Source organism: Indicator indicator, chromosome 36 (genome assembly GCF_027791375.1).
Source record: "Indicator indicator isolate 239-I01 chromosome 36, UM_Iind_1.1, whole genome shotgun sequence".
In the NCBI taxonomy this organism is placed as follows: domain Eukaryota; kingdom Metazoa; phylum Chordata; class Aves; order Piciformes; family Indicatoridae; genus Indicator; species Indicator indicator.
This window is the reverse complement of record NC_072045.1, coordinates 1,040,722-1,052,724: the sequence shown is the minus strand read 5'-3', so window position 1 is coordinate 1,052,724 and position 12,003 is coordinate 1,040,722. Positions and strand designations below refer to the sequence as shown.

General features: G+C 49.4%; 1 protein-coding gene across 1 annotated transcript in view; it reads right to left on the bottom strand.

The window, feature by feature from the left end:
• Positions 1-2,151: 2,151 nt before the first annotated feature.
• Positions 2,152-12,003, bottom strand: part of RANBP3 (RAN binding protein 3) — a 47,497-nt gene continuing 37,645 nt past the window's right edge. Inside the window, exons 12-18 of the mRNA XM_054396035.1 lie at positions 11,111-11,189; positions 10,189-10,291; positions 9,145-9,269; positions 6,637-6,757; positions 5,923-6,065; positions 3,886-4,066; positions 2,152-2,859 (exon numbers count right to left, since the gene is read on the bottom strand). Coding sequence (XP_054252010.1) covers positions 2,816-2,859; positions 3,886-4,066; positions 5,923-6,065; positions 6,637-6,757; positions 9,145-9,269; positions 10,189-10,291; positions 11,111-11,189 — 796 coding nt within the window. The 3' untranslated portion in view covers positions 2,152-2,815. The remainder of the gene's footprint in view (positions 2,860-3,885; positions 4,067-5,922; positions 6,066-6,636; positions 6,758-9,144; positions 9,270-10,188; positions 10,292-11,110; positions 11,190-12,003) is intronic.

The window sequence follows — 12,003 nt, the reverse complement described above, 5'->3', positions numbered from 1 at the left end:
AAAGGTGCAGCAGGAGGAGGGTGCAAGGGGAGGGCTGGTGTGAAGGCAAAGCTGGATCACCAACCTCCCTCCTAAGAGCCATGGCCCAGCACAGGAAACAGAAGGCTTGGGGCTTGGTTTCTGACAGAGGTTTTCGTGTTGTCCCCACACGTTGTTGCCAGTCTCACGCAACCCCCTAAGAGCACAGAGGCATTCTCTGGGTTCACCTCTCCCTGGTTTATTGAGGCTTAAAGCAGAGTGAAACAAGAGGTTTGGCTTTGGCTCCATCTCGCTGGGCCAGGCCTGAGCTCCATCCATGGCCAGTTGGTGGTTCACAGAAATATTTCTCTCCTTGCTATGAGCATCACCAAGCTTCCATGTGGAACAGGATCTGCACCAGTAAAGAGCTGCCAGATGCCTTTCAGAATGCTGCAGGTGGCTGTGTGCCACCAAAGCCCAAAGCAAGGAGGCTTAGTCCACTTCCTGAAGCTTCTTAGCTTCATCAAGTTCAGTTTAAAGCAGCTCAAGTGAGACCCTGCATGGACCCCATGGAGCCTGGCACCAGGAAAGAACTCCTGTTCTCCACAAGCAGGCCCTGGTGACCAAGACATCTCATCTTCTTCATGCTGACCTCCTGCAGGGTTGTTTGGAAAGATTGGCCTGAATCTGAGTCATCTCAGCATCAACAGATCTAAAATACAGATCAGCTATTTGATAGTACAGAAACTCCCCAGACCTTGGGATGCAGCAGAGAATTGGGTGGGTGAGCAGCAAGAGACTTCTGTGAGTGAGCTGCATGAGAAGGGAGCTCAGGAGGGCATCAGTGAGTTTGTGCATGGTTAATAAAACCACCCCAGGACTCTAATAATAAACCCAAAATGCAGAAAGGGAAGAGCAGCCAGTCCAGAGACATCAGGAAGGGGTGGCACAGCTCAGCCCTGCTCACTCCCCAGAGAAGTAATCCAAGAGGCTCCTTCACCAGGCTGTCAGGAGAGGCACAGCAGCCCCTGCCCCACTGGCTCCCCCCAAGAAGCAGGCAAAGTCTTTTCCTGGCTCCCAGCAGAGCCTCAGGGAGCAGAGGCAGTGAGGGCTGCTTGATCCCTGCCTTTGTGCTGCAGCCTGGCCTTTCATGTTCAATCTAGGCTACATCAAATGCTTCCTCCCCTTCCATCTGCTTTTGACTGGTGCAGTTTACATCTCCTGAAGCCACCAAGGAAGAAGCAAGTGAGAAATGAGCTGTTGGTAACCTACTGGGAAAGGAAAGAGCACAGCTTGGGGAATTTCTAGGGAAGTGCCCTGGCCACTGAGTGACTGCCACACTCCAGCTCTGCTGGACAAGGACACAAGGAAATCAACCTCAGCTTCCACACAAAAGGCCCAAAGAGTGAGAAAAGCTCCACAGCAAAGAGTGAGCAATGGTTCCAGGAGGAGTACTTCAGAATTACACACAGGAAAACACATTCTTGCTTTTATTTTGGTGGAACAGAATACAGAATCCTTCAGCCCAAACTAGGCAAAGCTGGCAATTACCTTTTTGTTTTTCCTCATGCTGCAAGACTTCAGGAAACAGGAGGAGGAGGGAAGGGTTAGAAGTTACTTTTCTATTTAAGGCCGTTAATTCAGCGAGATATCGAAGAAGGAACTCAACTGAAGCATGAAGAAGTTGTGTTGACTTCAGGAAGGTTACTCACATGTGGGTAAGTCAGGCAAGTGCTTCAATGGCTTGGTGAATCAAGCCAGCAAGTGAGAGCTGCTTTAGGGGACAGATTGGTTGGGATGGCTGAGGGAGCTCATGACATGAGCCTGGCTTTATTCTTCTGAGGGCTTAACAGCTCTTTCCTCATCAGCTTTTCTGAAGGTGGAACCTGGAAGCCTCCTACAGGGGTACTGCAGCCACAGAAACACAGAGATTTTCTAAGAAGAAACTGTAGGCAACATCTACTCTAAGGGTGGCTTAGCTCTCCCTTAAATAGAACCAGAACAGTACAAAACAAGAGAGTTTCACTTTTTCAACACACAAGAGCATCTTATTGAGAAACTAAAATAAAAATTAAAAAAAAAAAGTATCACCACAATATAAATCCCCAAATAATAATAATGAAATGGGAAGAAAAAAAAAAAAAATCAAACCCCAACAAAACAACTTAGCAAAAAAAAAAAAAAAACCAAAACCATCCTGGGGACTTCAAAGTTCTCTTCTCAGTGCCTTAAAAAAGCTTCTCTGGTGAACCACGATGGGGAACAATGGGCAAGGGGGGAGAGATTAAAAGGTTCAAAACCTGCCCCCCAAAATCTGCAGTCCCAAAGAGGGCAGTCAGTGAGTGGAGGAACTGGTGAGCAGTTTCCCTGCAGGTGGAGAAACTCTTAAGGGGGAGTTGGGGGTCAAGGAAAGCAGAATTCGAGGTGGAACCGCATCGGGAAGTTCTATCTCGGAGGCCTGCAAGACAGGAACTACTGAAGAAACAGTCAGAAGGTCCCACTGGAAAGCTGTGACAAGCTGTAATGTGCCATCTCAATTACAAGGAGGAGGGGAAATGTTTGGTTTTTTGTTTGTTTTTTTGTTTTCTTTTCTCCTTTTTTTGTGTGTTTTTGGCTCATCAATATGATGAGCTTTCACGTCCCAAACCACATTCAGGTAGTTTCCCAAGTCTGCTTTTTTTGTGTGGAATCTATTGGATCCAGACCAAAAAAACCAAACAAACAGAACAGGGATGCACAGTTCTTAAAGTCCTGGAGCCTTCAAACACTGCCTGAAATCATAGCTGGCCTGGGGTGTCCAGAGATGCCTGCAAGATGGTGTTGATAGCAGCCTTGCAAGCAGAGCGGCTCACATCTGCTATGTGCTGCCAACGTTCTGCCCCTCACCTTCATCAGCAGCACCTGGAACAAACAGAGCAGGTCTTGGTCAGGAGAAACACCTTTGGTGTCTTGCCTTGCAATAAGAAACCCCCCCAAAAACCTGCAGAAGTCAAAGATTTGGGACTTTAATGACAGATGAGAAGTGCAGAGCTGCCCCTCCCTCTGCCTTACATCTTCCTTCTCCAGATGAAATTCTGTCCACAGAAGGATTTTGTGTTCTTGACTCATCTGCTTTGGGGAATCCCAGGAGCACCTCAGAGCCTAAAAGCTCAGTTTCCAGCCCCTTTAATCCACCCATTGCTTTTGTTCATTCCTTCTTTTCATCCCTGCAATGAGCTGGGATGGAGGCCTGGTCTCTGGCACAGGCTGGGTGCTCCAAGCTGCAGGAAAGCAAAGCAGTGATGGGTCCCAGGTGAGGAGTACTGAAGGAAGCCTTCCTCAAACTGCACACCAGAGCTGTCCCTATATTATGGTGTACAATGAAATGAGATTTTCTTTCCATGCTCCTTGGGAAACCTTCTGCATTCCCAAGAGCTCTCTGCTCAGGGGTCAGTCTGGCCCCCTTGAGGGGGACCACAAGAAAGCTGGGGAGGGACTTTTTAGGCTGTCTGGGAGTGATAGGACAGGGGGGATGGAGTAAAACTAGAAGTGGGAAGATTCTGATTGGATGTTAGGAAATTCTTCCCCATGAAGGTGGTGAGACACTGGCACAGGTTGCCCAGGGAGGTGGTGGAAGCCTCATCCATGCAGGTTTTTAAGGCCAGGCTGGATGTGGCTGTGAGCAACCTGCTGTGGTGTGAGGTGTCCCTCCCCATGGCAGGGGGTTGGAACTGGCTGAGCCTTGAGGTCCCTTCCAACCCTGACAATTCTGTGATTCTATAGATCCTGTCTGCTACTTGGAGAAGTAGCAAAGAGCTGCACTCAGAGCCAGGTCATGGCCTGAGCCCTACCCCACACCCTGAGGAGAGGCCAGGAGTGCACCCAGGAGACAGCCACAGAGAGAGAGATGCATGGAAAACAGGAAACCGCCTGGGCTGTCTTGCTTACCACTTCCAGCTGATCCTGAAGGTGCAATGACATCATCATCACTATCCTCCTCATTTGATTGTGTGACCTCTGGCTCAGGTGCTGCACTCTTCACCTCCTGCTCCTGCTCCACTCTGCTCCGCAGGGCCAAGATGCGGTGGTGCAAGGCAGCGTACAGCTGCCCTGTGTCTTTAGAGCTTGCCTGCAGGTTTCACAAACAGGCAAAAGGTGCAAGGAATTGTAACAGATAGAGCACTGCCCACACAGCACTCACCAGGCAAGCCCAATCCACAACTGCTCTGCAGTTTTCTCCTACAAGGTTTTCCAAACCAGGCCAGGATGGGCTGTAGGACACTGAGGAAGGTGTCAGGGCTGGACTCTGGTGGCAGGAGCCCTTCCCTCTGGCCCTGCACCAGCTCTCTCTGGCTGATTTTATACTCCCTCCTTCACCCAGCAGTCACATAGCTTTCCTGACACCTCCCAAAAGCTTATGCTAAAGAGATTCTGAACTCAGAAGTTTGCCTTGCACAGGTTTAGCTGCAATCACCTCATGGGTCCATGAGGCACTGACATGGAATTCCAACAGAAGGCATCAAGAATCTGAGGGGACCTGTGGCCAGACAGGGGATCAATCCAATTTTTTTGAGGGGTTGTTTTTTTTACACTCTCTTATACTGCTCAGCTGTTTCAGAGGGAAGCCTTTGTGAGAACCTGTCCACAGCCAAATCTCTTTTACTCTCCATGGTTCCTCAGGCCTTTGAAAGAAGCAGTTTCCAGGCCTATCAAACTAAGCATTACAGGACATTATTTCCAAATGCTATGAAAGTGTCTTCACCATGCCAATTCAACTCCTCACTGACTACTGCTACCCTTCCCTAAGTTACCTTACAGTTAACAACCCCAATTCTCAGACCTTTTCATTACAAATTATTTCCACCCCCATCTGTCACCTCTGGATCTGCAATGTTCATAGAGTCACAGAATGGGTTGGGTTGGAAAGGACCTTCAAGACCATCCAGCTCCAACCCCCTGCCATGGGCAGGGACACCTCCCACCAGCCCAGCTTGCTCAAGGCCAAGGCCAGGCTGGATGAGAACACCTCCAGGGAGGGGACAGCCACAGCCTCCCTGGGCAACCTGTGCCAGTCTCTCCCCACCCTCACTAGAAAGAATTTCTTCCTCATCTCCACTCTCAATCTCCCCTCTCCCAGCTCAAAGCCTTTGTCCCTTGTCCTGTCACTCCCAGCCCTACCAAGCCAATGTTCTGGGGGAAGGTGACCTGCTGCTATTCTCTTCAGTTCTGATCCATACACTTCACTCCTTGGCAATTCCTTGTGTAGCATCAGTGTAAGTCAGAGGAATGTGCTCAGACCTCAATGAGTGCTCTTAGCAGACAGAACACCATGACCCTGCTGTCTTGCTGACCTCCCAGGTGTTTCAGTAATCCTAACTGGGATTGCTGGTCCCTCATCGAGGGAGCACAGAAATCACTTCCCCTGTCCTGCTGCTACTTGGAACTGTCTGTATGAAAAGAACATCCAAGTTAAATGTGCTACCCAACTACTACCACAATGCTCTGAGAGACACCGAGTGTTTCACCTCCAGTGAGCACCTCCACACCCACCCATGCTGCAGACAGGCAGTGACAGCTTCCCTGGGCCTTGGAGGTCTCATTTTGGCTAAGCCATCACACAGAGATCTCTGAATGTCCATTACCCTGAGAGCAAAAATGATTTGCACCACATTAAGTCTCAGTAGGTGTGGAATAGATCCCATGGGATCAATGCTTGGGTACCACCTGGCTTCCCAGGGCAGGCTTTTATGTGGCACTTCTTTACAAGCAGTAAGGCTTTAGATGATCTTTAAGGTCCCTTCTAACCCAAACCATTCCATGATTCTGTGGTTTTAGGACTCTCTCAGCCAATCCAAGCCTGCCAAGGAGGGGTTTGTGGCAAGGAGGTAGAAAGCAAAGAATGGGGGAATGGAACCTAAAGTGCAGTTTAAGCAAGCCCTGATTTGAGGAAGAAAGTTTAAGGTGTAAACAAACTCCAGTACTCACTGATATGAGGAAAACTTTAACTCCCTGGTCCTCTGTGTCCATGGCAGTGATCCTGATGCTCTTCTCACTGGCTTTGTCAATCTGCATCTGAGCCCACAGCTTGGTATTTAAGATTAGCCTGAGGCTCCCCTGAGTCCTCATCACTAAAGCCAAACAAACAAGATCAGTTAGGTGGGAAAAGACACAACAGGAAGCTCAAGACAGCCAAGATGGCTTTTTAGGGTGTGAATGTTTAGGCCTCTGAACAAAAAACATTAAGGGAAAGTCCCTAAAGCAGGAATCTTGTCACAAGTGCTGCTCACTTGGACATGGGCTGGTAAAGGTTTTCAGCCCTGGCTAAGAGATGCTTAGCCCAAAGCCTTATGTTAATACATCCAGGTTCAGAGGTTGGATCTGAGCTGACAATCTCAGGCTAATCTCCATTCCTGCACTATGCAGGGACTTCCCTCACCACAGGCACCCTGTCCCAAAGAGCAGAGAGCCCAGCTCTGAAGAATGCTACCATCAATGTCCAGTCAAATATTCCAGCTGGTAAACACAGCTGGATTGATGGGGGGGAATGTCACTGGAACACTTGTTACAGTAGATCCATGGAGGAAAAGGTCATAAAGTGAAGCAAGAGAAAAGCTCCCAGGTGCTTCTGAGGGGCTGCATCTGAGACAGAAGCTGTGGTGTGTGAGGGAAGGAGCAGGGTGCCAGGCAGGCTCCTCTCACCCAGGCGGGACTGTAGTGTTCCGTCGTCCGTCGAGGCCATGTCATTGAGCCGCAGGAGTCCTCGGCCTCTTTCCACCCAAGACTGAGAGTTCTTATCAAACACAAACAGCTTGCACTGAATCTGTAACAGAAACATCTCTCTGTAGCACAGGGGCTGGTTGAAGCCATAAATCTAGTTCACATTCCCTCACAAACCAGTCAGACTCCTTGCTGGAATTTTAAGCCATTTGGAGCTGTGGAAAACAAATGTTCATCCTCTCCTCTGCAAGGAATTCCTCCAACTATGCTGTGTGCTTTCACAAGGTTTTGTGAAGAGAGGCTCTACATTCCTAAAGAGTGCCTGTGCTCAAGATCAGGCAAGAACAACTTCTAGACGAGGTACAAAGTTCTCCAGAGGAAGCTTTTTGTGGCCAGGCTTGGTTACAGTCATCATGGCCTGACGTCAGGCAACTCTTTGGAGTTAAAAGCATTTTGTAAGCCTCTGAGGCACTCTGCACCATCAAAGCTGGTGTCTGTTGCTGAGAGGACCCAGCAGAGAGAAAGGAAAGCAAACTTCTTCCTGTGCTGAGGAAGAAAGGATGAACAAAGACGTTAGCTCATCACCAACCCAAAGTCAGGAGCAAACCAGAGCTGTTCTTCCTGCCCTCCTGGTTCCTCACTCTGCCAGGCTCAGCCTCTCTGCTTTCTAGTGTAGGACTCTTCCACTTCCCATCAGAGCTCTGGTTTTTACCCCTGCCAAACACCTCTGCTTTATTTTCCCCTCTCTAATCCCTCTGTTGTTACCACTCAGGTTTCACACTTCTAAGCACCACCCCCAAGCTCCCCACAGGTGCAGAATTTGGTTCCATTTCTGTTACCTCTCTTCCTCTTATTCTCCCTGTGGTAGTTCAGAGGGTAGAGGTGCCTTTAAACACCACAAAGTTACAGACCTCCAGGGGCTAGAGAGGTGCAGGAGGTGGACCAGAAAAGTGTAATCTTCTGTATTTCATTCCCATAAGTCCTGCATCCCTAGAAACCAAATCACTCCTGCTTGCTCTTCCTTTTTTCCCTCCCTCTCCCCTCTCAGGAGGGCATCCAGGCTGTTATCTCTTGCAGGGGAGGCCTGGTGGTAGCCTTGGCAATGCTGCCAATTAGTCCTGGAGCTGCCTAATTGGGGCCTGGAGCTGCCAAGCTGAATGTTTGCTATGTTTGGTATGGGAAGACAGAGAGGCTTGGGGTGGGGGTGGGCATAAAGGCTTGGGTTTGTTGGCCTGGTTTAAAATGAGGTTTGTGTGAAGCTTTGACTAATGGGGTTCTGTGTTAAGCTCAGACTATGGATTTTGTGTATTTTATCTGCTTTGTACTGTTTTGTGTTGTTGTGAATAGCATTTCCAGTTAAACTTTCCAGTCCTATCCCAATCCTTCATGTGAGCTTTTTTCTTTTGCCCCTTTTGGAAGAGGTAAAAGAACAAATCTGTCTCATTCTAAACCAAGACACTCCCCACCACACACTCCCTAGCTCAGGATACCTCAGACCTGCCTCACTAACACACTTCTGCCTGCACAAGCTCCACTGAACTTCACAGGACAAGAGAAGTTAGGGAAGAGTTCTGTTAGGTTACAGCACATCCAGTCCCCTACTGAGCACACAACTGCTGGGAGCTAGGGGTTAGGAAACAGGACACAACCCTTCAGTGTTTTGATTACACGAAGCAGTCAGGAGCTTCTGCCTCCCAAACCAGGGAGCTCAGGAGCAACCATCTGTGTCTGGGGAAGAGAATTCTGAGAAGACAAATGTTGTAGATTACTCTTTTCCAGGATAAAGCACAGGTGCAGCTGGGATGCATTGGCCACTGACAGTGTCAGAAGAGAGCAGCAGGGACCAAAAGCTACCCTTAAAAAAAAAAAAATAAAGCAGTCCAAGTGCTGAGACACTCAAAAGATCAAGGGAAAAAGGCTCCACTGTGATTGGAAGATAAGAGAGGAGGGCAAAGGAAAATTCCAATATAGACACACCAAGCAGATGAAGACCCTTCACATCTTCAAGGAGAGAAAGTTATTAAATATTTATGTGAATGGATGACTGAAGTGTTAAAGAAATCACAATTAACATCAGGAGTTTGAGTCTAAACCATCTCTGATTCAACTCAGTACCTCAAGACAAATCCCTGACTGCTGTTGTGTGGTTTCTGCTAGAGAAGAAGCCAGGCTGCAGGCTGAGAGGCATCCTGGGTTTGACAAACAATTAATCTCCAAGGAGTACAATAAAGAACTTGGAAATCTTTAGGTCATTTAAATTTTCTTCAATTAATTAACCTTCTCTGGGATGGCTTCAGGACAGTATCCTTCATGTTTGTTTGGATGGCCCAGGCAATTTAAGAGGAAACTGAGACCAAAGTTAAAAATGCAAACTCTGGGTCTTTAAAGACAAGAAAGTGCATTAGAGGGAGGGAGGATGGCAGAGCTGCAGGCAGTCAGGTGGAATTCACTGGACAGCCACTGAACCCCCAGCACCTCCAAGCTCCTTACCTGTAGCACATTGCTCTCAGCCTCCTCCCCAGTGATCACTTCCACCTTGGCCAGCAAACACTTCCTGGCTGTTGCTTTAGTGTAGGCTGCAGCTGACTCTGCCAGGGACTCTGAAATGTTATTAGCTGAACAAGAGGGTCAAAGCTGGAGGATGACCAGCATATAATGGTTCAGGATTTATAAAGGCCCCACACCAGGGCCACCAAACTGGGTCCCACACAGCGTTAACAACCTGGGACCCACACGAGGGCTACCAACTTGGGTCCCCCCACCAGTGCCACCAAACTGAGCCCCACACCAGTGCACCAGAACTTGGAGAACCAGAAGCAGAGCAGACAGAGACTGACATCAGAAACAGGACTGCAATTCCAAGCAGAATCCCAGCTTGTCTTCCCAGGCTTGTCTTCAGAGCACAGCTGACACAGGGGCCAGGAGGGGTCAGTGATTGGCACTACACCTGGAGGTGCTCCAGCAGTCCTGCTCCTACCAGCACTACACACTGGTACCCACACATGCACAGCACCATCCACTCTCCACTTTTATTCTGGCTTGCAGAAACAATTGGCTGGAGAAATTCCAGAGCTCCCAGAAAATCTTGCCCAATATGGAGAGTGACCTGAGTCTAGAACCCAGCAAATGGTTCTTGAGGCAAATAACACATCTGGTGCAGCCTCTCTCTCTCTCCCAGGGACTCAGACACTCAGTGCCTGCAGGTGCAATGGTGAAAGGCTGTTTGCCACATTTCTGCACTCTGCAGGTCCAAGCAGCTGCTCTGTTAACCCCTTCTGCTTGCTTTCTACTGAAGGGACTCCCAGCAGCCTGCCATGGTCACTCTGGGGTATCTGGACATGTGGAGTAGTAAAGACAACAATTCAAGAGACTCCACAGCACCTCACCTCCCACCCCCAGCCTGTACCTTTGCTTACAGGAGCCAGGAAGAGCAACACAACCCCACCCTGATTATAAAGCCACAGCAGGCTGAAAAATGCCATTGTTCAAACAAGGATTAACTCCCACCCCCAAGAGATTGATTTTGGTTTTCACCTTTCTCTGGTGTGGCTTCCTGAGAAGATGATTCAGACCCAGACTCTGTAGCAGCATTCTCCTTATTACTCTCTGCGCTACCTTCGTTTGATTTGGGTGGACTCTAAGGCAAAAAGAGGAGGAGGTAAAGAGGAGGAGCAAGCAGACACTGCTTGTGCACAGCAGGAGTGAGCAATGGCTGAGGGAAGCCCTGGTGCTTAGAAACCACAGGGCAAGAGCAGGATCCCATGGCCAAGATGCTTTCCCAGGAGGAATCATTCCAACCCAGTTCCAATCATTCTCCCCTGAACTGAACCCAAACTTCAAGCCTCATGCTGAAGTTATGTTCAAAACAGACCCATTTCAGCCACAGTTCACCTCAGTGCCCATTTGACTGAGCTCCCTGCTCAGGCATGAAATGCAGAGCATGAAATGCTTCTCTTCTGGGGCCAGCACAGCACTAAGACAAGGGCTGGGAATGGGGAGGCACCGAGCTCACACCTCAGGCTGCCACACACCAAACAATGTCCTTAGCACCAAGGCAGCTGCTTCACTGCTGGCCCTGGAACCCCGTGGCTGGGGAGTTGTGTGAGTGAACTCCTAAGGTGGAGGCCAGCAAACCAACCACCCTCCAACACTTCTAACAAGGAGGCCATTGAAAGATAGGAGCTGTGCCACCCAGTGCAGGAGCTGTGCCACCCAGTGCTTGGACTCCAGAGCCACCTGCCCTATGCAGAAGGCATCTCCTCAGAGCAGCAGGGCAGGAAAACTCTGGAGAGCACTGGGAACCCCACACTGCACTCCCAGGAGTCATCTCCAAAGGAAAGCACTGAAAGAAAACCCTGCTGCAGGGGCAGACCAAAGGGGGCTCCAGACTGCTGGGTGAGAACCTGCAGCACAAGCTGCTCACAGGTGCAGGAGCCCTCCCCCCGTGGATACTCACTAGGACTCGCTCACTCATGTTCTGCCCAAACACAAACTTGTTGCTAGAAGCTTCTGCACTGTTTGTAGAGTTCTCTACACTGGAAAACAAAAACAAACAAAAGTCACACCAGAAGAAGCTTCAGCAATCAGGACAACATCTGCTGTCTTCTGGTGACATTCAGCACAAAGAGTGAGTGCCACTGGCTTTGGAGATTCAGCACTGGTGGCACAAACCAGTTCAGGTGGGAGCAGCTACTGGGGTTAGAGGGAGGCTTCTCTGAGAAGGATGGCAAAGGAGTTTGTCACTAAACACCTTCCCTTCAGGCATCCAACCCCATCCCAAGCAATGCTGAATGCTGCTCAACCATGGAATGCTTTGGGTTGGAAGGGACCTTAAAAACCATCCAGTCCCAGCCCCAGAACTCACTTTTTTAAACACTCTTCCAACAGAGGATGGCTCAGGTTGGGAGGGACGTTACAGCTCATCCACTGCAGCCCCCTGCCAGGGGCAGGGACACCTCCCACCAGCACAGGTTGCCCAAGGGCAACCAACCTGGCCTTGAACACCTCCAGGGAGGGGACACCCACAGCCTCCCTGGGCAGCATGCATGGACTTGAACACATTTCTAGGTCGACTTTCTCAGACACAAAGGACTGGAGCAAAGCCACTTGCAACATGACAGCTGAAGCACAAGCAGCAGGGATAAAGGAGGCCTTTTGGTGGCCTAGCTGCAATGCCACAGCCTCCCCAGGAGGTTTCCCAACCAAACCTCAGCCTTCATCTCCATTATACAATCAACATCCTCCTCCCCTGTGGCAGTTTCATGAACAGCTTTTCAAAGCCATTTAGAGAGGACAAGAGTTTTACTATTTAATGGACTCAAAAACCTCCCAAGTACCGTGGCTCTGCCT